This window comes from Synchiropus splendidus, chromosome 3 (assembly GCF_027744825.2).
Source record: "Synchiropus splendidus isolate RoL2022-P1 chromosome 3, RoL_Sspl_1.0, whole genome shotgun sequence".
Classification (NCBI taxonomy): Eukaryota; Metazoa; Chordata; class Actinopteri; order Syngnathiformes; family Callionymidae; genus Synchiropus; species Synchiropus splendidus.
Window position 1 is genome coordinate 14,916,634 of NC_071336.1, and position 25,051 is coordinate 14,941,684.

At 42.8% G+C, this 25,051-nt stretch overlaps 4 protein-coding genes across 13 annotated transcripts; 2 read left to right on the forward strand and 2 right to left on the reverse strand.

Moving 5' to 3' along the window:
• Positions 1-861: 861 nt before the first annotated feature.
• Positions 862-7,543, reverse strand: abce1 (ATP-binding cassette, sub-family E (OABP), member 1). Its single transcript, XM_053858971.1, has 19 exons — positions 7,384-7,543; positions 6,383-6,517; positions 6,148-6,233; positions 5,527-5,624; positions 4,401-4,518; positions 4,104-4,241; positions 3,964-4,033; positions 3,713-3,809; positions 3,546-3,635; positions 3,283-3,404; positions 2,885-3,009; positions 2,711-2,807; positions 2,581-2,640; positions 2,454-2,512; positions 2,275-2,385; positions 2,063-2,205; positions 1,821-1,943; positions 1,639-1,750; positions 862-1,174 (listed from the first exon to the last, which is right to left on the reverse strand). The coding sequence occupies exons 2-19, from the start codon at positions 6,483-6,485 to the stop codon at positions 1,127-1,129; spliced, it is 1,800 nt and encodes a 599-aa protein (XP_053714946.1). The 5' UTR covers positions 6,486-6,517; positions 7,384-7,543; the 3' UTR covers positions 862-1,126.
• A 4-nt stretch (positions 7,544-7,547) lies between these two features.
• On the forward strand, positions 7,548-10,878 carry anapc10 (anaphase promoting complex subunit 10). Of its 2 annotated transcripts, XM_053858973.1 has the most exons (7): positions 7,548-7,662; positions 7,908-8,024; positions 8,106-8,196; positions 8,353-8,473; positions 8,554-8,607; positions 8,786-8,909; positions 9,356-10,878. In XM_053858973.1, the coding sequence occupies exons 2-7, from the start codon at positions 7,910-7,912 to the stop codon at positions 9,406-9,408; spliced, it is 558 nt and encodes a 185-aa protein (XP_053714948.1). In that variant the 5' UTR covers positions 7,548-7,662; positions 7,908-7,909; the 3' UTR covers positions 9,409-10,878. The 2 variants fall into 2 exon arrangements, with proteins under 2 accessions (XP_053714948.1, XP_053714947.1); XM_053858972.1 differs by lacking the exon at positions 9,356-10,878 and having other exon boundaries at positions 8,786-9,282.
• LOC128755455 (E3 ubiquitin-protein ligase TRIM39-like) lies at positions 10,048-14,358 on the reverse strand. Its single transcript, XM_053858974.1, has 7 exons — positions 13,589-14,358; positions 12,776-12,871; positions 12,457-12,701; positions 12,123-12,268; positions 12,002-12,028; positions 11,479-11,654; positions 10,048-11,313 (listed from the first exon to the last, which is right to left on the reverse strand). The coding sequence occupies exons 1-7, from the start codon at positions 14,291-14,293 to the stop codon at positions 10,948-10,950; spliced, it is 1,761 nt and encodes a 586-aa protein (XP_053714949.1). The 5' UTR covers positions 14,294-14,358; the 3' UTR covers positions 10,048-10,947.
• On the forward strand, positions 11,613-24,708 carry LOC128755452 (E3 ubiquitin-protein ligase TRIM39-like). Of its 9 annotated transcripts, none has more exons than XM_053858964.1 (12): positions 11,613-12,206; positions 13,624-13,798; positions 17,309-17,446; positions 19,358-19,591; positions 20,406-20,757; positions 20,830-20,925; positions 21,639-21,872; positions 22,000-22,147; positions 22,226-22,252; positions 22,949-23,013; positions 23,097-23,219; positions 23,539-24,708. In XM_053858964.1, the coding sequence occupies exons 4-12, from the start codon at positions 19,362-19,364 to the stop codon at positions 23,914-23,916; spliced, it is 1,653 nt and encodes a 550-aa protein (XP_053714939.1). In that variant the 5' UTR covers positions 11,613-12,206; positions 13,624-13,798; positions 17,309-17,446; positions 19,358-19,361; the 3' UTR covers positions 23,917-24,708. The 9 variants fall into 9 exon arrangements, 8 of the variants coding, with proteins under 8 accessions (XP_053714939.1, XP_053714940.1, XP_053714938.1 ...); XM_053858965.1 differs by having other exon boundaries at positions 19,362-19,591; XM_053858963.1 differs by lacking the exon at positions 17,309-17,446 and having other exon boundaries at positions 13,624-13,786; positions 19,362-19,591.
• The last annotated feature ends 343 nt before the right edge of the window (positions 24,709-25,051 follow it).

Consider the following 25,051-nt stretch of genomic DNA (forward strand, 5'->3'; position numbering starts at 1 on the left):
CATTGATGTCTTAAAGCAAAGCAAATGTGGGGTGCTCCGATCAGGGTTTTTGCTGCCAATCACAGATATTGATCAGCCAGACTGCCGATCGCCACCAATACCGATCACATGGATTGACAATGAATTTGTGAGACCTTCTGTCTACATGATGTGAAAACATGTACCATTGAGTCCTTTTAATTCAGACACGTTTTAATATACCTCTTCAAGAAGGCGAAAAATAGAAGAAAAAACTTGCAGAATGCAGCAACTATTGTGTGAAAAGGACCCAACTGTAAAACATTTAATTGGATGTGAGACGTCGCAGGTGAATCTCTAGAGACTGTTATGTCCGTGAAATATTTACATACTGTAGCCGGACTCCGAGACAAAGAGCACTGCATTTATGAAAGTTTCCACTCCGGACGTTTTCAAAAGTTTCAGATTCAGGTGGCTAATAAACAATGCACCTGACTCCAAAACAGGGACGGACTCGGTCGTTTCCATCTCCACATAAACAACACCTCAGAAAGGCTGCTCATCTAGCTCAGTGAAATTAATGATTATTTCTTGGGTAATTAGTTTAACGTTCTGAATGTCACGCTCGGACCGGCGGGTCTTGCTAAGCGTCGGCTGCACTAACAACCCAGCAGCCTCACCGTCATGAGCCCCAAAAACCCTCTGTGCTCCGTCAAGTGCTTGTTCTTGCTTGGTGTGAAATTTAACACTCATGGTTGTTTAAAAGGGGAAAGAGGGTTTTTGTTGGCAGCTGAATGTGTCCTCAACCATTTTCTTAGGAGGGCTGTTTATCTTGAGCAATAATTCAATATAAAAAAGTAAGCTTCTGCCACTGTAGGAGAGGGCTCCCGGCAGTTGAACACGGGACAACAGTTACGATCAGGAGTCCATTTATTTTTCTCTTGTAAATGCATGGAAAGTTAAAACACAATGCTGAATGAGTCACAAAGCGGCTGTGGTGTGGTCATCATCACAGCTCACACTGACACTTTGAAGTTTAACAACATTGCTGGTACATGAAGGCAGAATTTCCCCATAGTGATGTCTTCACATCTGCTGCAGCTCGTTTGTAGCGAGGGCTCCTGAACACTCGCAGACGTTGATACACATCTTTGGACTTAAAGGCAGATCAGTCATCCAGGAAGAAATAGTTCCCACTCTTCTTCTGTTCCGTGTCCTGAGCAGCAAACAAACAGCATGAGGGTCAACTCGCCACTCTCACATGTTCCGTCCAAGAGAAGACTGTCCTGTTAATAACCTCGATTCCAAACAATTGAGATGCTAATGCTGTTCGAAAGACAGTTTAGTGTGGCTCATGCCCCCAAATATTGACATATATAGACCCAACTACCATCACGACCACAACCTAAAAACAAACTCAGCAGTCATTTTAAGTATGTAGACCATTTTGTTTCTGCAATGACGAATCAACGTGAGGACGCCTGAAGACTGTATGTTCTAACATGATTCCTCGTACATTCCAATCTCTGGAAACCCAAGAAGTTTGTTACATCATCATGACCCATAAAAACGGTGTGCAAATCATGCACACATGGGTCCCAAAAACCGATGGGACCGAAAAAGTGGGGATATGACAAGCAAAACAAACGAATGTGCCATCAACCTCATGGTTAGGTTTACCTTGATGGAGTTCAGCTTGTTGATGCGTGGTCTGAAGTTGTTGGGGTCTCTCCTGAAGGTGATTTCCAGCAGAGACAAAAACCTGTTCATTCCCGCCAGCAGACTCTGAGGACTGTGAGGACAACGACAAATTCAGTGGTGCTTTGTGAAACTGATGGACAGAGTGCGCCGGGGCAGCTTACGTGTTGGCGGCCGTCTTCTTGGAGGGAATACCGTCGAACACAATCACCCTGTCTGCGAGGTACGTGGCCATGATGAAGTCGTGCTCCACGACGAACGCTGTCTTCTTCGCGTGAAGGATGTACCTGCAGACCACAGACGGTTACTGAACTCCTCCTACTACAGCTGACACACTGAGATACCAACCATCATTTACAAAACATCTAGCATTGTGAATCATGACAGTTCAAGAAAAGCTGCTGACCTCTTGATGACCCTCGCTGCCATCAGACGCTGTTCCGAGTCCAGGTAGGCCGAGGGTTCATCGATGAGATAGACGTCTGCTGGTTTGCCCAGACAGAGGGTGAGCGCCACCCGCTGCAGCTCACCACCGGACAAGTTCTGGACCTGCAGGAGAGGACAGGGTTAACACAGGTGTCGGCCGAGCGTCCTGACTGGGCGACGCGTGGACCTTACATCCTGGTCAATGATGCTCTCGATCTGCATGGGTTTCATGACGTCAGTGATGAACTGAGGGTGCGTGTAGGCATCACGGATCTTTTCGTGCAGCAGAGCTCGGACGCTGCCCTGCACAGGTCGCAACATCAGTACAACATTCTCACACCAGCCACTGACTGGGCTGCGGACTCACAGACCTTGAACTTGGGGCTGATGGTCTGAGGCTTGTAGCTCACGTTGAGAATTGGAATTTCACCTGAAAAAAAAAACAGGGGATGAGGACAGAGGATCATCTGTAACAGAGAACAGCAAACTTGCACTCACCTCCTCCGTCAGGTTTGAGCCCACCAGCCAACATCCTGATGAAGGTCGTCTTCCCGGTGCCTGGAAACACACGCATCATTATCCAGTAGTCAACAACAACAACATCGTCGACTAAAGAGTCTGGACCCACCGTTCTCCCCCAGCATCACCATGATCTCAGAGTCTGTGAACTCTCCTCCTTTGATCTCAAGTGTGAACTCGCCCATCGTTTTGGACATTTCTGGATACTGAGCAAGCACACACACACACGCGCGCGGTCAGGGTAAACAGTTTCTGCACATGGAGCGTGAGCGTGTCACCAGACCTGGTAGTGGCGGAGTCGCTTCACTTCCTCCTCGTTGGCTGTTTCAGCCACTTTGAAGACCAATGACGTCTCACGAAACCTGAGGTTCTCAGTGGGAACGTAACCATCCAGGAAGATATTGATACCTAAAGACAAAGAAAGTGCCATGAAATAACACACAGATTTACAGAGAAAGGAGTGATTCTTGGAAACACACCTATTTGTGAAGACCATTGGCCGGTCCCCACAAAGTTAAGCCTCAATTTCAGGATTAAAACTACGAAACAACTTGGTCATGGCAATTGAATTTCAGTTTGGTTTAGGCCCTGGTGAGCCACTTGCTTTGGATGGTGAGGTCTCCCGCGAAACATAAAAACACAACGTGTGTGTGTGTCTGTGTCTGTGTCTGTGTGTGTTACCCTCTCTGACGCTGAAGGGCATGGTGACGACTCCATAAGCGCTGGGGACTCCGTACAGGCAGCAGATGAAGTCAGACAAATAATCCAACACACTCAGGTCATGTTCCACCACAATGATGTATCTGCAACACAAACAAGAGAAGAGCCTCCTCAGCAGCACATTCACTTCTCTCCTAGTTTAAATGGAACAGCAGAACCGACAAACAGACTTCTGCCTCCTTCACGGTAAGGCCTGCTTTGTGAAACCCTGCCATCGAGGTTACCTGTCGGGTGTGATGAGTGAACGGATGGTGATGGCGGCCTTCAGCCTCTGTTTGACGTCCAGATAACTGGATGGCTCATCAAACATGAAACTGTCCACAAAAAAATGCAGAATTCAATGAGCAACGTTCAGTGAAGAAACATGTGATAAAACCATCTCTGGGCTCACATGTCAGCTCTCTGGATACAGACGACGGCACAAGCAAAGCGCTGGAGCTCTCCTCCGGACAAATCTGCCACGTTTCTCTCCCGCAGGTGACTCAGGTCTGGAGAGCAACCACACATCAACATCGAGACAAATGATCAGTTATTTAAACACAGCACAGTTGACTCATGTAGCGACATTGTTAGCACAATAAACAGCTGCATGGAAATACTGAAGAAGAATGTGTGACAATTGAATGCGTGCGCATGTGTTACCTAGCTGTTCACAGACCAGTTCCTGTGAGTCTGTGTCGTCTTTCCTGGTGAGAATGGCTCCTACTGACCCCTGCAGGTGCAGACCGAGAATGAGATTGGCGCCTCTCAAATGATCGGGACCTCGTGTCCACTTTCCCTACCTTCACGGTCTTTGGGATCTGATCCACATACTGCGGCTTCACAATGGCACGCAGGTCATCCTCCAGGATTTTTGTGAAGTAGTTTTGCAGCTCTGAACCTCGGAAATAGGTCAAGATCTCCTGCCAGTCAGGGGGGTTCTGAAAAGGACAAACAGCCTCAGCACATGGGGTGGGGCTTAAAATGTGCTGACTGGCAGCGTTGGACCTCATTAGCTTTAGACCCCGGTTTCCAGATTAACATTGCAATATGTGTTCTATAGATAATCTATCACAGTACGAATCAGAGAAACGGCTCACATCAAACTTGCCCAGGTTGGGTTTCTGTTTTCCAGCAAGAATCTTGAGAGCTGTGGATTTGCCGATACCATTGGTTCCCACCAGTCCCAGAACTTCACCGGGCCGAGGAATGGGCAACCTGCGGGCATTCAACAGCCAAAGTTGCAAACTCCACTCTAATAACAAAGACAACAACAACTTGAAGCATAGTTTTACCACTTGAATTATTTGTTTCCGACTCCCCCACTGGTAGAACAATGTAAGTGCAATCTGTTGTGGAAAAATGAAGGGTCTCTGGTGTAATCCGGAGCACATAAGTACGTGAGCATGTGCCAGCGTTTTTCAATCGTTTTCAAACCATGGCACACTTCGTTCATTGCAAAAAATTCCGAGACACAGAGCCAATGGTGCCAGATGTGCTCGGTCCTGTACAAAATCCATCATAATTTGTGTAAAATTGTAGCTACTGATACTGAGCAATTCTGGTATGGTATTTGCAAAGACCAATTGCAGAAAATGTAGTTGTATAAAAACGTTTACAGAAAGGGGCAATATAGCAAAAACATTACATCATTTATTCTAAATAACTGTTTTGGTTACATCACGCTCTTTTGCATGATTTTAGTCTAGTTAGGTGAATTTCCACACATATCTTGAACATCCTCTGCTTCAGCTTGCTTCATAACAATGATTCTTTCTCTCTTCACATTTGGGAGCGCATTTGTCTGGTTCTGCTTTCAGTTTTTAGTCCACTTTTAAACCACCAAGCAAACAGTTTACGAGTGTTAAAGTTTTGAAGGGAGTCGTCCCGTTAGCCATTAGCTCTGTTAGATCTGGGTGCAGACAGTCTTTGGCGTTGAGGATTCGCCAACACTCCATCATTCTGCCGTGAAGGTTGTGCATTTGACCGGCTTCATTGCTCCGTTGTTCACAATACTGCGCGCCGCAGGTGATGGACGAGTGGAGTCAGCATAGATCTATAGTGTATGGAAAGAATGTGACCGAATCCATGTTTTCTCCTCATGTTGGTAGACACAAGCTTGAATCAAAATGAGTCCCAAGGGTTCTGACACAGAACACTGCATGTGTGTCAGCACCAGAGAACTTGTGATGGCGACCGTGTGCGTGTGTTGGTCTCCCAACATACCGATGCAATTTGAAGGAGTTGGCACAATATCTGTGGGTTGTTTCCTTCTCCAGGTTGCTCGGGAGGTTGACGATTGATAAAGCTCCGAATGGACATTTCTGGAGAGAGATTAGTGCAAAGGTTGAGGCAAAATGGACACCAGAGTCTGTGCATATAAAAAAAGTAATATAATATAGAAAAAAAACAGATTCAAAATTAAGACACCTGCCGATAAACAGGGAGCATCATGGTTTTACATCTCTTCTGTATTGCTGAAAATCAATCCATAATTCCATGTTTTCTTTGTGAGTGTACATGTGTCTGAAGTGATCTACCATTACAGTGGCACCTATAACCCTCGCGTCGGCTATTTTAATGGCATTTGACCAACATCCAATCCGATGTACGACCAGTTGGTTGGAACCGATCCCGGTCGCAAGTCAGATGTTACTTGTAGTTCCATTCCAACCGTTCATAGTAATGGGAATGGTGTGTGCATGTGATTAAATGTGTGTGCATCATAACTAACAACTATAGTAGGCTAATTTTAACACATCAGTGTGAAATTAACAAGTATGTACGAGAATTTAAGTGACATTTGACCCATACACGCACTAAATTCAAGCTATAACAAACGGTTACCTTGATGCAGATGCCGCAGCCTATGCACAGTGACTCTGAGATCCACACGATCTTACTCTGTGGTGTCACCTCAATACACAGCTTACCTGTAAAAGAAATCATTCAAGCACTCATGTGGTGATGCTGGAAGAACAAAAATCCAGTGGCTATAACAATAACACATGAACTATAAGACACTCAATATAAGACACCATTTACGATGCACACATATTGAAAACGCTTCACCAAAACTCACCCATACGGACGACTGGGCAGCTTTTTTTGCACTCCTGTCGGCATTTTTTAGGTTTACACTTGTCATGATTGACAATGGCAATCCTGGTGTTTTTATCAGCCATGTCGAAGGACTGATATGGGAGGACTTGAGAAGCTGTGGGGCATTTATGTAAAGAGAATTAGCATTTCATAGTCCCCACCCCATTAGAATTATACACAGTAAATAGGACAAAACGCAGCCTCAGAAAAAGCACAGACACGAGCTCACAGTGCTGAAGCAACACAATCGAGGACAAAAGCGTAGCACCTAACAAAAGATGACTATTGGCAGACGACAAAACGACCTACAGTCGGTGAATGGTAATATTACGTAGCGTGATGTGATAGTTGTTCGATTTAAGGCCCGTTATGAGCAATGACACTGCAAGAGTTAGATATTGCGGGTGAGTGACGTCTGCCTGAAACATTTCAGACCGCACATCTGCTTTGATGTAAACCCCAAAACACTAATGGTGTTACACCTGCAGCAGACACGATTTCATCGCAGGTTACAGTGAACCTTGTAGTTTTAAAGCAACACAACTGGGCCACGGTCATCTTAAAACGACCTATGACGGCCTTCACTCGCCGAACATACCACCAAAAATAAGGCTCGACTAAATCAACAAGGTTTGATTCACGGGCACGTTGGAATATTAGGGAGAAGGACACTATTTTCGATCAATTTTGCTTATGGGATTCGTCTTCTATGCACCATCGTTGGCGTGGACAAATGTTTAGCTTCGTTGGCATCGGCGGTAGCAGCACCAATAAGCGTCCAAGAGCCGTGAGAACCTTTTTTATAAGAGCAACTCTGGTCAATAAACATGACTTGATAAAATCTTATAACGGTTGCTAACTCTTAGCATTTAGCACACAGGCAGTTGAGGCCGCGCACTAACAGCTGCCAATTCTAAGATGATGCCTTTTGACAGCAGTAAAACACAATACAACCCAAAGATAATGGGGCTAAAAACTTACCCCTCCTCCGATCCTATTATCTGATTTTATTGGGAAATAAAAACAAGGACAAATACGAAAGAAATCCTAGGGTGGGAAACTTCTTCTCTGCAACAACGTGTTCCTGGTAGCCGGCTGGAAAAATGGCGGCCACACGTAAGCAGGGTGCGACCGTTTGTATGTGACGTAAACAAGATGCGTCACATTGCCGCAAATTCGATGGAGTTGAAGTGAAGACGCGAAGTTCGGATTCTGTTCGTTGACCAGGTCGATGAAATTAAATTAGAACGTGGACAAGTAGTAAGTGTTGCGACTTTCTGCCATCCAGAGTCTACTACGTTTTTGGAAAGTCAATTAGAAACATTTTCAAACGTCTCATTAAAACTGGGACCGAATCTGAATAATCCAGATGAAATTATTTCACTTAAGGAGCCCATATGCTTACAGTGGTGTAAATGTTTGTATTGAAGTCACATTCGCCTGTATCATTAGAGTATGTTGCTCTCGTTGTTCGTTGAAACTCGTATCGTTATGAACTGTCACAGAAATGGCTACTCCAAGCAAGACGCCTCCTGGAGCGGATCCCAAGCAGTTAGAACGAACCGGGACTGTCAGAGAGATCGGGTCACAGGCGGTGTGGTCTCTCTCCTCATGCAAACCAGGTGCCTAGACTGTTTCGCTACATCCGGAAACATGCTGTTTTTATTCTTTCGAGTCACCACCATTACTTCTGTCTTTCAAAGGGTTTGGTGTGGACCAGCTGAGGGATGACAATCTGGATACCTACTGGCAGTCGGATGGATCTCAGCCTCACTTGGTGAACATACAGTTCAGGTGATTTTTTTCTTATATATATATTTAAATTTTGACCCTATGATAATCAGTGAGACTAGTATATCAGACACTGAAGTACAAAATGAATGTAATGTATGATGCATGTCTGCAAATCACTGAATCTTGTATGGTTGTTTACCTCTATGTTTGTTACAGGAGACGAACAACAGTGAAGATGCTGTGTATTTATGCTGACTATAAATCAGACGAAAGTTACACACCCAGTAAGATATCAGTCAGAGTGGGCAACAACTTCCACAATCTACAAGAACTTCGGGTAATGATCGGCCGGTTTAAATCAAACAGCGACTTGTGACTTCTCCTCTTTACGTTGTCTGCGTCCTCCTCTTTTCATAGCAATTGGAGATGGTGGAGCCCAGCGGATGGATTCACATCTCTCTAGTAAACCAGGTGACCATGTTACAGATCATGTACACATCAGATCAGCTGACAGCTTTGTTGCCAGGCTGTATTTTGTTTTTGCTAGTGGGAATCTGAGGATGGAATCCTCATGAGTCTGTGTGCTTATGACATGTAAGAACCTGTAAAGCCCATTAAACATTCCTTTGTCTTTGTTATGGTGCTTTAGCGGACAAACCAGCCCATCAGTACCTTCATGATCCAGATCGCTGTCCTCGCCAACCATCAGAACGGCAGAGACACACACATGCGTCAGATTAAAGTCTACACCCCAGTGGAAGAGAGCTCCATTGGCAAGTTCCCAAGATGCACTACAGTGGACTTTATGATGTACCGTACCATCCGGTGATCAGGATTTGGTAGGGGGGAAAAAACTCTCATGATTGATATGGATCCTCAAAGATGGCTTGTTAAATGAGAAGCAATCATAAACATCAATGTACGCGATGGTGAAGCAACAGTGATTGTCGTGGCCTTTTGAAAAATAGATACGTTATCTTACATTAACCGACCCAAATGTGTCAAAGGTGACCTGACTTGTCAGTGTGAATAGAACTTAGCGATTGATGAATAAGCCATTCAGACAGTTATTACCGTTCAGTACATTTGAAAGGACAGTGTAAGTGAGTATGGACAAAATGTTTTATAAAGAAACTTTATTTCCCATTTTCTTTGCTTTTGATTTTTTTTTTTGTAATAAAATAATTTTAAAAATCCACAGAGTATTTTTATTTTGCAGTTCGCCAGGCGTCTCCTGTTATGACAGAATCTCTACAACAAGATGCTTTTTGACTGGCAGGAAATTCAGTTCTCTGTAGTGTTTTTTTTAATTGTCAAGACAAATTGTCAGACAAACTTACAATTGAATGTGTTACCTTTAACACCACAACAAAAAAAAAAGTGATTGACTGTTGAGGGTGATGCCTGAACCTCCGTCTGTAAACTGGAATAATCATCAGCCCCCTGTTTTGTCTCATGACGGTGGCTTTTCTTTTTTTTTCATGCTATGCCACTGATGTATAGTCAGTATTTTTTTGGATATGGTACTTGGAAAAGTACATTAAAGCTTTTTTAGCTTTAAAAGTTTTAAGTTTTTTTTTCGTTTTTTTTTTGTCATTGCTACTCCAAAACCATTAGTCCCCTCTCTGAATTATAACTTTATTTACCTAACCTGATGACTACTCAAGATATTTGTCAGCTAATATAACAGTGTAGATTCTGACAGCAACATAAAAAAAATATATGAGACTGAAAGACAAGGGTGAGTCATTGTTACAGGTTTTTGTCACATGGTACACCGAGGACGTTGATGGGTCTAAAATGACTTGGTCTGACACGGGACTCGAATTTGATGTCAGCCAATGATTGTTTACTGTCTTAACCGGTATTGCTACAGTCAAACCGGTCCTCCAAGGGCCGCAGTGGGTGCTGGTTTTTATTTTCAGCCAACTGAGAGGAGGCCCCATCAATCAGGTGTCTTGACTCTGTAATCCGTGGATTGTCAGTCAGGTGGCGTTTCTTTCAACTGACACCTGATTGGTTAACTCATATGCGCCTGCAGGGTTGGACCAAAAACCACTGCTGTGTCTTTGTGGATCAGTTTGATAACCCTGAGTTAGAGTATAATGGAACCTGGTTTCTACCTTTCTGGACCTTTATAGAAAAACATTATGTGCATTTTTACAACCACTTTCTACCATCACTGACTTCTATCCTATTTGGTCACAATGGAGAAGTAGCACAGCATCAAATGTAATGTCAACGTTTTATTCATTTAATGTGTGAAAATGTGGAGTGAGCAGCACCTACATCTCAGATCATTTTTTAATCTCTGATCAGTTTGTTCATTTGCATCTTTGCATGAATCAAGTGTTAAATTAAATCAAATATCTGGTTTGGAAAACTGGTGTAAAAATAGTGATCATAGTTTTTATTAGATTAGTTATATTAGTTTATTTGGTTTTTGCCACCTACAAAGGGACAGATGCCGACGTCTGTTTTTATTCTTTGTGTGATGTCGGTCCTAAACTGTCTACTTATTTTGCCGTGGGTTTTTGTGAAAATAGTATTTAATTCTCATCGTCATAGCTATGTGGCGTTGCTAGTTATTCACCCTGCGCTCTGTTTCCGTTTAGCCCACTGATCCACTCATTCTGCTCTCGGGAGACACACGTCTTTAAATGAGGCTGTAGTTTAATAGATGCGTCTTGTATTAATATTTTGCATGTCAATTGATAAACAACCTAAATTGTGGTGTCCTGTGTTCCTTCCCAAGTGCACTTATTCCACTTGCCACTCGGGTTTTACTTATCATTTCCAGTTGTATGACATTTAAGGCTTTACATCTCTGATGATCAGTGGGTCTGTGTTCTTACCCTCATCACAAACCCCAGGGCTGAAAAATGGGAAAACCCTCTCAGAGAACAAACACTCGTGGAAGGTGTGTATGTGCGTCTCAGCATCCACATCAACAAACGTTACTGTTCCCTTTTCATAGTCTGTAAAAACCCCGACAATTTTCGGCTTCTGTCTGAGCGACAGGAGGACTGACGGTGAGTCCAGGGCCCGGTACTCATCACTGTTTCTCAGTCGCACTGTCCAGAAGCCATTCTCAGGTGTGGAAGTGATCATTCCTTTTCTGTTCACCGACTCTTTGACCACGCCGAGGTCCCAGAAGGTCTTCGTTCCTACATCCACCTGTCAGACAGGCAATGCTCTATTACTTCACTGATGTGAACCGTAGCAGTGGAGAGGAGTTTGAATATGTGTACGCATTAGAATATTACTATGGTTAATAGTGGAGGGCGGCATATTAGTTGCGCACTGATAATTGTAATGAATAATCAATCCAGCTGTTCTCACCTGGAAGTAAAACCTCCCTGACAAGAAGCCCTTTGTCCCTAAGACACAGATGACTGGATCAAAGCGTTGAGGTTTGTCAGGAACAATCTGCAGCAGCTCGCCACGGCCCGCCTGCTTTTGATCAGCCGTCAGGACAATATTTGGATGAGCCGTGTCCGGATCCAGAACCACATCAACTGAAAGATCCAGGTTTTTGGTTAGAAACTGTTCAGTCAATGCATTCATGGTATACTCCAGGGTGGTGTCTCATCATGTGCCTGGAAAGGATCTAAAAGAGGGCGACTTCAATTCTAGAAAACCAGGAACTCTATGACCAAACTATCTGTTTTTTTTTTTTAAAGGGCTGGATGAAACAGACTTTATGAACAGGACCCTGGATCACCTCTCAACAAGAAGCTAAGCTAGATAAGTCAAGTTAGCATAACATTCTTCATGAAAACCATGGTCTTAAACATCTTTCTTGAACCTAAAGTTGCCTCCAGACCCTAGATGTGATATGAGGTCCAATTATTTCTGGTTGTACCTGCATACATTCGCATCCTCTTCATCTCTGTCGGGTCAAAAAAAAAAAAAAAACACGGAGTCAACTGCAGTACCAGGCTTGACTTGGGCAGTGTTGTTTGCTATGTTGCAGCTCACTGTACCTTCTTTCTTCATACAGTCCAGCTCATGCTTCAAGTGGTCTGACAGGTAGGACAGCCCCCTCCTCACTGTCCCAACGCAAAGCTGTGAGTTCACACTGATCTCCGTCCAATCTTTGGTGGGTGGAGGTGACATCAGAGAGGGCACTCTCTGTCAAACACACACATTTGACAATGTCTTTAGAACAACAGAGGCTCTAAGGGAGTCTTTGTTTGTCAGTTAATTGAATTAATTGAAAGTGAAGTCCAAACAGGTCAGAACTACAGCAAACAGAGCTCTTCAACAGTAGATAAAAGTAGTATACCCAGTGATTCCTTTATACTTTCATAGTTAAACCGGCTGAGAACCTGGAGGAGGTGAAGGTGGTCGTCAGTGATCTGCAGCTCTTCCAGCTCAGCTTTGATCTTCAGCAGCTCCTCCATCTCCTTCTGCAGCTCCCCAGTGAGCAGGACTGCTCTCCTCTCAGTTGCTTTCTGCTTCTCCCTGATCTCAGTGGCTACTTCCCGCTTCTTCTCAGCCACTGAGTGAGCAATGGATGCAAAAACCTCGTCACTTTTCTGTATTTCCTGCTCGGCGCTCAGCTGGTGGAGACAAAACCACCAGTTTTAAGGAACTGGCCAATATCCTTTCATCTCAGTTAAATACCAGGACTTACATTACTGAGCTCCAGATTACGTTTGATTTCTTCAACTTTTTTCTCTCTTTCCTGGATCATCTGCCCATATTCAGACTCCATCTCTGCAATCTTCTCCTAAATTACAAATAGAGAGAATGTTTTGTGTTGATTTTGTGTAGCTGTCTAGATAGTCACGCAAGGGTCCAGAAGTGTAGGCTGAACAAACAAATGTTAACACTCCAATAACGTGGAGTAAAAGTCGAAACAGAACCAGTTACAGTTACATTATAAATAAATAAATTATAAACAATAAATTATAAAAAGCCATCTAATGTAGTGTAATCTAATATATATGTTATGTAATATGATATAATATAATACCATCAGAACCCTACTCAACAAATTAACATTGCATTTTTGCAGTTAAATTCGAGGGCCAGATTTGGGCCCCCAGCCTTAGGTTTGACACATGGCAAACTTCTACTGCTACAGATCTCAGCTTGCCAGAGTCATTATAGTTTGACGGACACTTGCAAATGGAACTGTAAAAAGTAGGGCTCACAAATTCACAAAATAGGCTTTTCGGGCTTCAAGATTTCAATGAGAAATATCTTAAACCTGATCCTGCATGTTTTATTTAGCAGTGAAAATTGATATTGAAATAACTACAAGCACTAAAGAAAGAACATTGACTTTTGTCCTTGAACTGCTCAGCCAAACAGCAAACGTCAGTGTATCGTATGATGGCTTCCTAGCTCTGCACCCTGGCTCTGTATTTTGTTATTTAAATCACACCGTGCATTCAACAACCTCAGAGTAAGAGTCAGTGTCTGACAGAAACACTCTCTCTACCTTTCTGTTTTCACTCTCCTCCTCTATTTTGACAGCCTGGTGGTCTTTGTGCTCTGTGTCAGCGCAAAACTGGCAAATGCACGTCTGCTCGTCCCTGCAGAACATCTCCAGCAGTTTAGTGTGCTTTTCGCACATCCTGTGCTGCAGGTCCTTCACAGGCCGCATCAGCCGATGCATCTTCAGTGTGGCCACTTTCCGGTGAGCATCCAGGTGAGCGTCACAGTATGAGGTGAGACACACCAAGCAGGACTTGGCGGCGCCAACAGGCAGGGAGGCAGCAGTGCACACGTCACACAGCACTTCGCCTTGTGCTGCCTCGGGCAGTGTGGATACACTGATGGTCACCATTTTGAAGGTGTCCGCCAGCTCTTTGAAAGCTATGTTGACGTTCATCTCCGGCTGGGTGGGGAAAATTTTTAGACATGTGGGACATTGGTGAACATCTTTACTGTTCCATGTGCTGCTAATGCAGGCGAGGCAGAAGTTATGACCGCAGGGTGTGGTGACTGGATCCGTAAAGACCTGCTGACAGATGGAGCAGTAGAACTGCTTTTGAGGGAGAAGGGGGGCTGAAGACATCTTCCTCTGTAAATACAGAAGTAGGTCAGTGATGATCATGAATGCTATGATGAAGGCAGAGGAACAAGAAAACATTGGCAGTGTTATTACATTTTTGCTCCCTTGAATGAAAGGCAACACTTTCATTAACAACAACAAAACCAACTGTTAATTGTGTGGGGAACCACACCGTGAGAAGGTCAGCCAGCCAGTGATTTACGCAAGCTATAGTTCAGTAATGCAGCAAGCAAATTGACCACGCACCCATTCAGACTCACTCACAATAAAATGACTAGTTTTAAATTGTCATTAGAAAACTAATGACTGGTAGTTGTTTATATACAGCAGCAGCTGCATCAGTTTCTCGTCATTTCATTATCAGAAGGTTTTTTTGTTTTTTTTCCAGGGCATTATATAGAAGCTGCTCTTTGTTTCTCAGCTCCCACTCCTCAGCAGAGCTGAATAACTTCTTGTATGTATTGTAGGACAGTTTAGTGCTGAGGCGCATCACAAATCACCCACTGAAGTTGACATTGCTCTGGACTGACAAGGTTTAGTTTTTATTACAGGTCACATTTGACTTTTTTTGGCTCGAGTTTATTTGACCGGTATCAGATCGGTCCATCGACGCAACACTGTCGTGAGAGAAATCTGGATGAGTGAGTGATAGTCTGAGTATCTTCTGATCAATGTTCAATCAAAGGACTAGACTTGTCTTTTAACTGTGCGTCTCAGTGCACCTGTATTGTTTGCAGTGACCAATTGCTGCTCAGTATAGTCAGCAACACAGTGGACGACACATTGTTAATCATCGATAGATAGATAGATAGATGTGCAGCCTGTGGAGGGACTCAGCCACACCAGCAGGCCGTCAGTTACAGTAGCTACGCTGCTGTCAAGTCTCTTCCAAGTGGAATGACCCTAAAAGAATCTCAAATGAAGCAGATTCATTTTCATATTCAACTGTGTGTTTTCTGAAGTCGTGTTGGACTGAAGCAGTTTAGGGCCCATTCAAGTGAACACTGAATCCCTGCAAACCTTAACTCCAGATCCCAAACACCACCACAGTGTAATGTCCCAACCACAGTCAGACCTTTTTGAGAGCGTTCACAAACAAACACAGGTTTGTCGCTTAATATGGCAAGTCAGAAGAGAAATGACGAAACCGCTTGTCCCAAGTGCCAAACAGTGGGCTGTTCTTTTGTTCTAAAAAGATGATGACAGGTGTACTTACAGTCCTGTCGTATTACATGGTATTGACTATGAGGAGCACAAATTTCTTCTGCTCACTATTGTACTCAACCTGCTAGCATTGACACGGAACTCAATTAAAACAAATGTCAACAATCCTTTATGGACAATTGCTAGACATGTTTTAAAAACATGGTAATTAAATATACCTGCCAGTTCCTACAATGCACCTATCTGAAAGGGTTAACTTCCAACCGGTTCTTTAATGACTCAAAACCTGGCAGACTGACATACGTTCACACCTACACATACTTGTACTTACGAATGTTCTTCTTAAGTCTCTCCTTCAGGAGGTCACGGCAGGTCTGAATCGGGACAGGGGAGAAATATGATACGAGCAAGGAGATGGCACGTCTTTTAGCAAACGTTCTTCATCTTAATACACCCGACAACCCTCCGTCAGCTGACATGTTGTAGTTCAACCACATTTGTTCACACAAGGTGTGGTGTTCGGGGTCCAAAGGTAACATGCTAACACACCTACGTTTCCAGTCACCAACCAGCAGCAGCTTTTCAACCGCTCGAATCATTTTGTCAATTATGGTTCCAAATTAAACAAATTAATTACTGAAAATGGGGCAGCATGTTGCAGCAGCAGTCACACCACATAGTTTGTTTCTCTCAAAGTGTAACGTTATTTTTGATCTCATTCATAGAGAGATTCATGTTGTAAGCAAGAAATGTTGCGTTTGTGAGCGACAGTCAAGAAGCTGGACTGGTTTTCGTAGACCTTTCTTCTTTCTTGACAGGCCAGGTTCATCTCTACAAAACAACATGCATTTTTGCTCATTCCGTTGTTGTTTGTATACAGATCAGTACTTGCTTCATGCTATTTTTTCTTGTGACTTTTTATAGCAGAAGGTTAAAATCAGGTCAAGTACGACAACCAGAGATCAAATGCATTGTCATTGCATCAGTCAAATGTAATTGGTATCGAACTTTCCACACAAGCCAAACTGTCTCCCAGAACCACATATCGGCCCTGAAAAAAATAGTACAGATATACAGTATGTTTGAGAACAGTCTCAAATTTCAAATGTTTCTGTCTGGAAATTCCAGTCACCACACCACATATTTAAGAAACAGCGGTGGAAAGATCAGACAAGGAGAGAAGTCGAGTTCATGATTTATCGAGTTCAGGGTATCGCATGTATTGAGTAAAACTACAACTACAACTTCAGTTGTTGATCACTTCTGTGTCGCAAACTAATGACTTATTGCTTTTCAATATTTTGTAATACATGTTAGCTATTGTTATTAAAACTAGGGATGCACCGATACCAGGTATCAGGTATCAGTCCGATACCGGGCTTGAGTACTCGTACTCATAAAAAGGCCACCAATACCACGAAACATATATATATATATATATATATATATATATATATATATATATATATATATATATATATATATATATATATATATATATATATATATATAAACTCCCACATTAAAACTAAATAACCAATACCACTGTCTCCTCACTACTTGTTGTAAATATTCCTAACTAACCAAACAATAACCATTATTAAACTTGCAGTTATACTTTTGAAGGGCTGTTCTACAAATTCATCTGGATTATTATTATGTTTTGACTCAACAAGGCAAACACACAAGCATATTCCTTTTTCTCTTGACATCCGAACTGTTTTCAGACGGTCAACTGTCGCAGTACATTATGGGAGTGCTTCCTAGGTGGGCCAGCAATGACATGATGCTATACAGCCCTTTGCATTTGACCTTCCCGATCTTCACCAACCTCTTCGTATTTACAAATATAGGACATCCATCTGGTCATTAGACTGTTAAACTACCAGCTGGTGGTTTTCAACAAGACACAATTATGTGTTCGCGTTTGGGAGTCTATAATGACAAATAATTGTAGTCTCATGTACTCTCTTCGTTAAGGAATCCATTGTAAGATTACCTGAATTTCCAGTTCTGTGACGTCAGTGTGGGAGGGCTCTTTTAACCAGCTCATGTATTGGACCTTGTCAGTTCAGGCTGCAGTCGTTTGCACAGCACATCTTTAACCCGCCGTCCAAGGTAAGGAGCTTTGAAATGCACTTTGTTGGAAAGCAAGTACATAGCTGTATGGCGCATAATGTTGTAAATGGACAAAAGCCAACTATGGCGAGCAATTGTGTTTTGTACATGACGTGTATTGTATGCCATTGGTTACACAAACTTGTTTTGGAATTCATACGGTTTTTGTCAAAGTGACAGGCCTGCTGATGTCACAGGTCGGTCAACAGAGCAAACACATTGCTGATATAAGTAAATACGATTTTTAAAAATTGTCTTAAAAATACTATCAAATGTTCCCCACATTGGTCGCACACCACATTGCTACAGACCTCATTCTTAAGACTTTCTGTCTCCACTGATTGTTGTTGTTCAGTAATCTTCTTCCTCTTTTTCTTTGGGCTTCTCCCTTCAGGGGTGGCCACGGCAGATCATCTTCCTCCACCTCACCCTGTCCTCTGCTTCCTCTTCTCTGTTCTTCTATAATGACAATTTGATATGCATCTGATGTTTATCTCCACTTTTAGTTGCGCAGTAACATTCCTGACCTGTGCCATCTGGAACTGTCAATTATCAAAAGTCCCCCTGAGCTACATTCACACAACAATGATTCACTTTGCTAACTACCGCATCATTGTGCTGCCCGTGCAAAGCACTGCGGCTCTCCTCTTATACAAGGAGGGATTATATGAAACCAAGACCTTGGCAATGAAGTGCATGATATGAAATTCATTTTTAAGGATTCGAATGAAAAGAGCAGACTGGAGTCAAATTCCCCACAGCAGATTCACATTTCCTCCTTGGTCACGCGTCAACCTGAGTCCTCCAAAGATAAGAGATAGACTTTGATAGAGGTTCCGTCAGCACAGCATCACAGGATCTCAGACAGAGCTCCTGCTAGATCCCACACATGAACTGACGTGTGCTTATGCTTTCATGAAAGCATAAAAATAAACAATTCTTCATCTCATCGTTAAAGCCAAATATAAGTTATATCAAACTTTATTTCTTTCACAGCATATGCCTTTAATGGACTTTTTCTAGGCTTGTAAAACACATTTACATTCTTTTCTTTTTCCATTTATGTTACGAAACCATTTCTAAGGTTCTGTCTCTGGTATTGTATAACAGACAATTTGGGTTAATTGATGACACTGGACCTTAACAAAAGGCACTGTCTCTGCTGAGTCATGTAATCTGCAGCAATTGTAAACATTACTCTATTTATCTGTGACCTTTGGACCTGGACATGTCGCAGTTCCAGTGTTGATGCAAAACTTCATATCATCATATCAGCAACATGCATCAGACACTACTGCACTCGATGTCACCAAAGCCCAGTTGGATACAATCTGGCTTAGCTTCTTGTGCCAATGGTGATTTTTTTCAGAGAAGTCAGGTAACAAAGAGAGAATGCATGTGTTTCTCATAGGTTCTTTTTTTTCCCTGGTGTTTTCCGCCAGTGGTGGGACTGATTTGCAACTTGGCATGCGTGCAAGAGTCTCTTGAGGGACTCCTTAGTGCGCTGATGTTGCCTGAGAAGGTATCATATTGAGGAGACGCAGCTGCCCAAGTCTTACTGACTCCCCTCTGCACGTCAGTGCGATTGTCCACTGATGGGTCAAAAGTCCATGTAGCTTGGCTCAGGCATTATCTCAGATTGACCATGGCTCTGCCTTGTTCATATGAAAGCTTTTTTTATCCAGCAAACAGAAGGCAGTACAGATTCAGGCTTCTCCATCCTACAGACAGACCCAATTCCTGTCCACAACACGTGGGTAGGAGAGACTGCACTGTCCTTTCACAGCGCCGTGCAACTGCTTTCATAGTCAACAGTGAGGCATCACTTTGTCTGCATTCAGTTAGGCAGCATATGAAGTCATATGCAGCGAGGAGTTCACACACACATTTAACCACAATACTCTGCACTAGGAAGATGGCAGCTGCCTTGTCGGAGGAGCAGTTTCGCTGCGCCATCTGTCAGGACATCTTCACCGACCCAGTCTCCATACCATGTGGACACAACTACTGCTTCGAGTGCATCAAACGCTTCTGGGACACCAAGAACAACAAGTGCTGGTGTCCACTGTGCAAAGAGGCCTTCAAAAGCCGCCCAGACCTCAGGATCAACGTTGACCTAAAAGACATCACGGATAAATTCAAAAGGTCTCTTTAGATCAGTAAAAGAAAACAAAGAAGCACCAACTCACAATCAAATCATTAGTTAAAAATGGTCTCATCTGGAATTCATTATTAGTACTCTATTCTTAAGACGTCGTAATGCATTTATGAGGCTTTTTAGAGGATGTTGGGAATGTTCATAATCATATATGGTGACTTTGATAAGGTTATTATGATTATTATGATTATTATGATTATTATTATGATGATGATGAAGATTTTTATTATTATTATTATGTTTTGTTCAGTATTGCATGTTGCAAAGCACTTTCCTAGTTTCCTAGCACTTTCCTAGTTGGTGGGCTCCTCACTGACCTTGACAATAAAGCTGATTCTGATTCTGATTCTGAAGTGTTATAAATGCTCTATGATGTCTTACGAATGTCGTAATAATGCATCACAGATGAGACCTTTAAACAGATAAACCAAAAGCACACAGATACAACCATAATAGGGATCTGTAGCACCTTAGGAATGCTTTCGGCCGAGAGGTAGACGGAAGCTGCACGAATCTTCACATATCTGAACATATTTTTACCCTGCTGCACATGACAGAAAAAAATGCTTACATTTGGCCCTCAACACATGCAACTTCGTAACTTTGTGTTATTGCATCTGACACAGTGAATGGTGGGATGTATATATATATATATATATATATATATATATATATATATATATATATATATATATATATATATATATATATATATAATGGCTGAATGGTTTGAGTGATGCAGCACTATTGTGTATTATATGAGTCATCTGGACTGACATGAAAATGCACTAATGTTTAAAGGTCACTGCGGAAACCAACCCCAACCAAAAGAGTCATTCCGAGGCAGCACTCCAAAGAAGTCTTTTGCGACATGTGCAACGACACCAAGCAGACGGCGATCAAGTCCTGTCTGGACTGCAAGTTGTCCTTCTGTGAAGAACACCTCGTACTTCATCAAAAAGATCTGGTGACAAGCACACACTGGCTGACGGACCTGGTCTCCTTTGACAGCAGTCACCTCTGCAGGCATCACAACAAAGTCCTGGAGTTATTCTGCAAGACCGACCAGACGCCTCTGTGTGTGAAATGCTCGGAGCACAAGCACAGACATCATGAGTTCATCCCTCTAGAGAAGGAGATTAAAAAAATCAAGGTCTGTGTTTTCTTATGTCAGCATGTGTTGTGCAGCCGCTTGTGCCAATCTCTTTACATGTCTTCCTGACAGGGCCAGATGAAGAAGACGGAAGCTGAGTTTCAGCAGTTGATTCAGCAAAGGGTTGGAAAGATTGAGGAGATCAAGCAGGCAGTGGAGCTGAGCAAGGTAGTTCTTTCTGGTTTGAATAGCTACTGACGCTGGCTCGGGGGAGCAAGAGAGTGATCCAAGTAGGAGAACCAAGGAAGCCTCCCGGGAAGTATTTACTGAGAAGCTTCAACATTTCTGAGATAATCCAGCCACCTCATCTGATCATAAATTTCGTGATCCATCTCACAACAAGAAAGTCAGCCAGCATATTAAGTTTTATACAGCTTAATGATCTTGCGCTAATGGCTACTTTCAAGAAACTATTCACATTCAGCCAATTCACAATTTGCTTTGACTGGTACTGAGCAAATGTGTGTATTTGTGCTTTAAAAACGGCTGTGAGTTCAACAGGGTCCTGTTGGTTTATCTGTGAGAACATGGTGCTGTGTGGATTCCGCACGTGCTTAGTGTGGCCGAACAGATCAAGTTTAACGGTTTGACTATTAAAACTACATGAAGATGTCCCAACCTGACAATCCTTCATGACCACAAGCGATAGCTGTTCTACACATTTATTAAAAAAATGACTCTGTCTTATACGCCCACACTTTTTTATGCCCACTCGCTTGAGTTTGAAAAATGTATGTTATGTCCCCTAGGTTACGGTGTGGGCTGACGTTGTCGATCTTGACTAGATTTTCATGTGGTTGTACAGGTTTCGTCTGTGAAAGCACCCACCTGGCAAACGAAATTGCCGTCACTACGTCAACTGTCTCTGTCATTGATTGCAGATATTCAAAGAACAGGAAGTTCAAACCGGCGTGGAAGCCATTTCGAGGGTCATCAGTGACATCGAACTGATTCAGAACATGTTGATAGAAGAGATTCAGCTGAAGCAGGACGCGGCTGAGACCAATGCCCAGGGCTTACTGAACGAGCTGGATCAGGAGATCTCGGTGCTGGAGAGGAGACGCGGCGGTCTGCAGAAGTTGGAGCGCACCAACAGCCCTCTCCACCTGCTGCAGGTGCGGACGCATCACGTCGACCAACCTGCCCTTGACACGCATTTAAAAAGTGAAATCACATTGTCACATTTAATCACAGAATAAAGGAATGACGCATCCTCAATGACCTATTGTTGCTTCTCACTAGAGCTATCCCTCGCTCAGTATTCCACCTCTGATGGAGGACTGGACCAAGGTTCATTTCCAATCAGACAACCACATCGGTGCTGTGAGGAGGGCGATGTCCAAGCTGGTGGACGTGTGTCAGGAAATTGAGAAGAAACTGTTGGCTGAGGGTCAGTCCGTCCAAACAAACCTGTCTTCACTTAAAATGTTCCGGTTCATATAATAATACATGTTTTATACATTTACAGAGATCAACAAGACACAGAACTACGCAGGTGTGTATGCTTGTGTGAGCACTGTGTTCCTTTTATCTTCAGTAACAAGCTAAATATCAATGCTATGATTAAATGTAATGATAACTATTTGGCAGTGAGCAGGAAATCACATGCAGTTGTCCTCAGCCATTCAGACAGATTTACTCTGTGGCTGTCCTAGTGTTTTGATAACATGTCGATGCCACTGGTATATGACTTATTTTACGGCATGAGAGCAGAAACTAGCCCAGTTTCCTTTATTGTTGTACGGTGAAGACACACACAAATGTTTGTTGTTTTTCAAGTTGTTCAAAGGCAACAAAAGAAATACAAAGATGTTGGTTTAGTCAGTCTGCCAACAAGAAATATGAATATGCTTTGATGCTCATCCCAGCAACGCACTTCGCACTGGCTTTTTGTGTTAAAAATGTAGTCTAAAATGATTTGTTTAAATTCCATAGCCAATATTAGGTCACCTGGTACTGCCAATGTGAGTGATTCGAGTATTCCTTGATAGTTCTGTCTATTAATAGAGCAACCTGTGAAGAAATGCTTCCGTGTTTGCTTTAATGACAATAATACACTGTAATTATAGTTCATGTCATACTGTTGAATTCAAATTTAACTGTACTTCAAGTATCTTTCACAGAGAAGGAACTCTGTCATGTGACAAAAATATTGATAAACTTGTATTAAAACCCTTTTTTTTGACTTCAGAGGACATGACTCTGGACCCATCTACGGCGGCAGGATGGCTAGTTCTGTCCACTGATGGGAAGAAGGTGTAGAAGCCGTCGCTCAGCGAATGTGAAGCTTATATAAGGATGATCTGTGGTGGTCACTGATCCATATTTATGGTTCACAGGTTAGCGTCAACACCCATTCCAGGAGGATGAGCATACCCGACGACCCGCGCCGCTTTGACTCGTGTGTGTCAATTCTGTGTCGGCAAAGCTTCACATCAGGAAAACACTATTGGATTGTCCAGGTGAAATTCTTTTGTGTTAAAATAAAACTGATTCATCCTCTCAGTTTAAAACCTTAATAAAGTAGTAAAACACCTTTGACAAAATTTAAATTAAAAAAAAAAGTGGCATCATCTGATTACGAGAAAAGTCTTGTGGTTTTATTTTATTTTATTTATTTGCTGTTAACTCAGTCTGTGACATTGTTGTTCATGTGACAAGGAGTTTTGTTGTCACAAGGAACAACAAACCTCTAAAACTACCAACGCATGCAGCAAATGGCAAATACCTGTGTTAAATCAATCCCGCTCTACATCTGACTTGATTCGTTGTTCTTTGCAGGTGGGGGATAAAACAGACTGGGATCTAGGCGTGGCCCGGGAGTCCATCAACAGGAAGGGAGCCATCACCGTCCGACCAGACTGTGGTTACTGGGCAATCTGTCGCCGAAAAGGAGGCAGCCTGAGCGCCTGTGCTGGACCCTCCGTGCCCCTGCAGCTTCAGGAGACACCCCATAAAGTGGGTGTCTTCCTGGATATTGAAGAAGGGATTGTGTCCTTCTACAACACTGAAGCAAAGACCCACATTTACACCTACACAGGATGTGGCTTCTTTGAGCCAATCTACCCGTATCTGAACCCCTGCCTCCATGATAACGGCAAGAACACGGCCCCATTGATCATCTGTCCTGTTGAGGACACGGAGATGGCTGGCTTTTGATGGACTCTGTTGCTCAGTGCTGATTTTGTTCACGTGTAAATATTGTAAAGTTATTTTTCCTATTTTGTACATGACCTTTGAACCAAGCCAGAAAGATTTCCTAAGGCACCATGTTATATGCAACTTTGAGGAGAACTGTTCGAACAGAAAATGTAAGCAATTGATTGAACAGTTACTGATGGCCGAATACCTCCCTCCACCTCACCATACACATCTGAGTCCTCTGTGAGTATAGAGAGAGGTGGACAATCTCTCTTTTTAAGTTCTATGTTGTCTTGTTTGCATTCATAGCAGGTGTCTGTTGTTGAACCATGTGATGGTCTGTGACTCTTCTGTGAAGGTTAGCTTGTGAAGTTTGCCTTGGTACGTGACTGGAGAAGATTCACTTGTCACCATCATCAGGTTTGAATGTAACTTAATTTGCATACCAAGAGTGATAAGCCCTGGAGCACTAGCATTTTTAGAGCATGCTCACAAGATCAACATCTACATTTTGGAAGAGTCAAAGAGAAGATGCCTTTGCAGTTGCCACGTGTGCCAGGGAGGTCAGATTGCTCATTGTCATCGGAAAACTGCTGATGTTGCCTTACCAACACATGCCGCTGAGTTTCAGATGCTTTCAAGAGTAATTCTGTTATCCATACGTATTTTAGACTCTTAAACCAGTTTGGAACATTCATGCTGTTCTTTGACAGCAACCTGATCTGACCACACCAGGGCACATTTTGCTTTATTCATTTGATGCACGTGTAATGTTCTGTATTCTTTTTCACGTGTACATTTTATTGCCAATAAAGGTGTCTGATGTAGGTCGTTCAAACTCACTCATGTTCAATCGTGGGGCTGTTACAGCTTCCTGTTCTTTTAAAATAAATAAGCACTCCACTGAGACTTCAACCTCCAGGTGCATGCTTTGTCAAGCAAACTTGTTCCTCTTGTTTGGTAAGGATAAAATATCCTCTTTAATTAGAGTCTGAAATGAACTGAAATGTGTTGACATCTGTCATAATCAGTGTCGGACTCCACCCATCTGTCCAACGTGACATCGTGAGAGACTGTTCTTAGGAGGTGAGGACACTTTTTTAGTTTACACAATATATCACGCGCCTAAATGAAAGGGAAATGTTACGTGACT

Excerpts from the sequence above, each read along its gene's own strand:
- LOC128755452 (XM_053858962.1), top strand. The coding sequence starts at position 19,092 with ATGGCTCTGCCTTGTTCATATGAAAGCTTTTTTTATCCAGCAAACAGA. Across the intron at positions 21,873-21,999 it reads GCCCTCTCCACCTGCTGCAG|AGCTATCCCTCGCTCAGTAT; the intron begins GTGCGGACGCAT and ends GCTTCTCACTAG. Across the intron at positions 23,220-23,538 it reads AACACTATTGGATTGTCCAG|GTGGGGGATAAAACAGACTG; the intron begins GTGAAATTCTTT and ends TGTTCTTTGCAG.
- LOC128755455 (XM_053858974.1), bottom strand. The coding sequence starts at position 14,293 with ATGAAAGTGTTGCCTTTCATTCAAGGGAGCAAAAATGTAATAACACTG. Across the intron at positions 12,872-13,588 it reads AGGAGAGTGAAAACAGAAAG|GAGAAGATTGCAGAGATGGA; the intron begins GTAGAGAGAGTG and ends TTTGTAATTTAG. Across the intron at positions 11,314-11,478 it reads CAGGGAGGTTTTACTTCCAG|GTGGATGTAGGAACGAAGAC; the intron begins GTGAGAACAGCT and ends CCTGTCTGACAG.
- abce1 (XM_053858971.1), bottom strand. The coding sequence starts at position 6,485 with ATGGCTGATAAAAACACCAGGATTGCCATTGTCAATCATGACAAGTGT. Across the intron at positions 6,234-6,382 it reads CTGCCCAGTCGTCCGTATGG|GTAAGCTGTGTATTGAGGTG; the intron begins GTGAGTTTTGGT and ends TTTCTTTTACAG. Across the intron at positions 5,625-6,147 it reads GCTGCGGCATCTGCATCAAG|AAATGTCCATTCGGAGCTTT; the intron begins GTAACCGTTTGT and ends ATCTCTCTCCAG.
- anapc10 (XM_053858972.1), top strand. The coding sequence starts at position 7,910 with ATGGCTACTCCAAGCAAGACGCCTCCTGGAGCGGATCCCAAGCAGTTA. Across the intron at positions 8,474-8,553 it reads ACAATCTACAAGAACTTCGG|CAATTGGAGATGGTGGAGCC; the intron begins GTAATGATCGGC and ends CTCTTTTCATAG. Across the intron at positions 8,608-8,785 it reads ACATCTCTCTAGTAAACCAG|CGGACAAACCAGCCCATCAG; the intron begins GTGACCATGTTA and ends ATGGTGCTTTAG.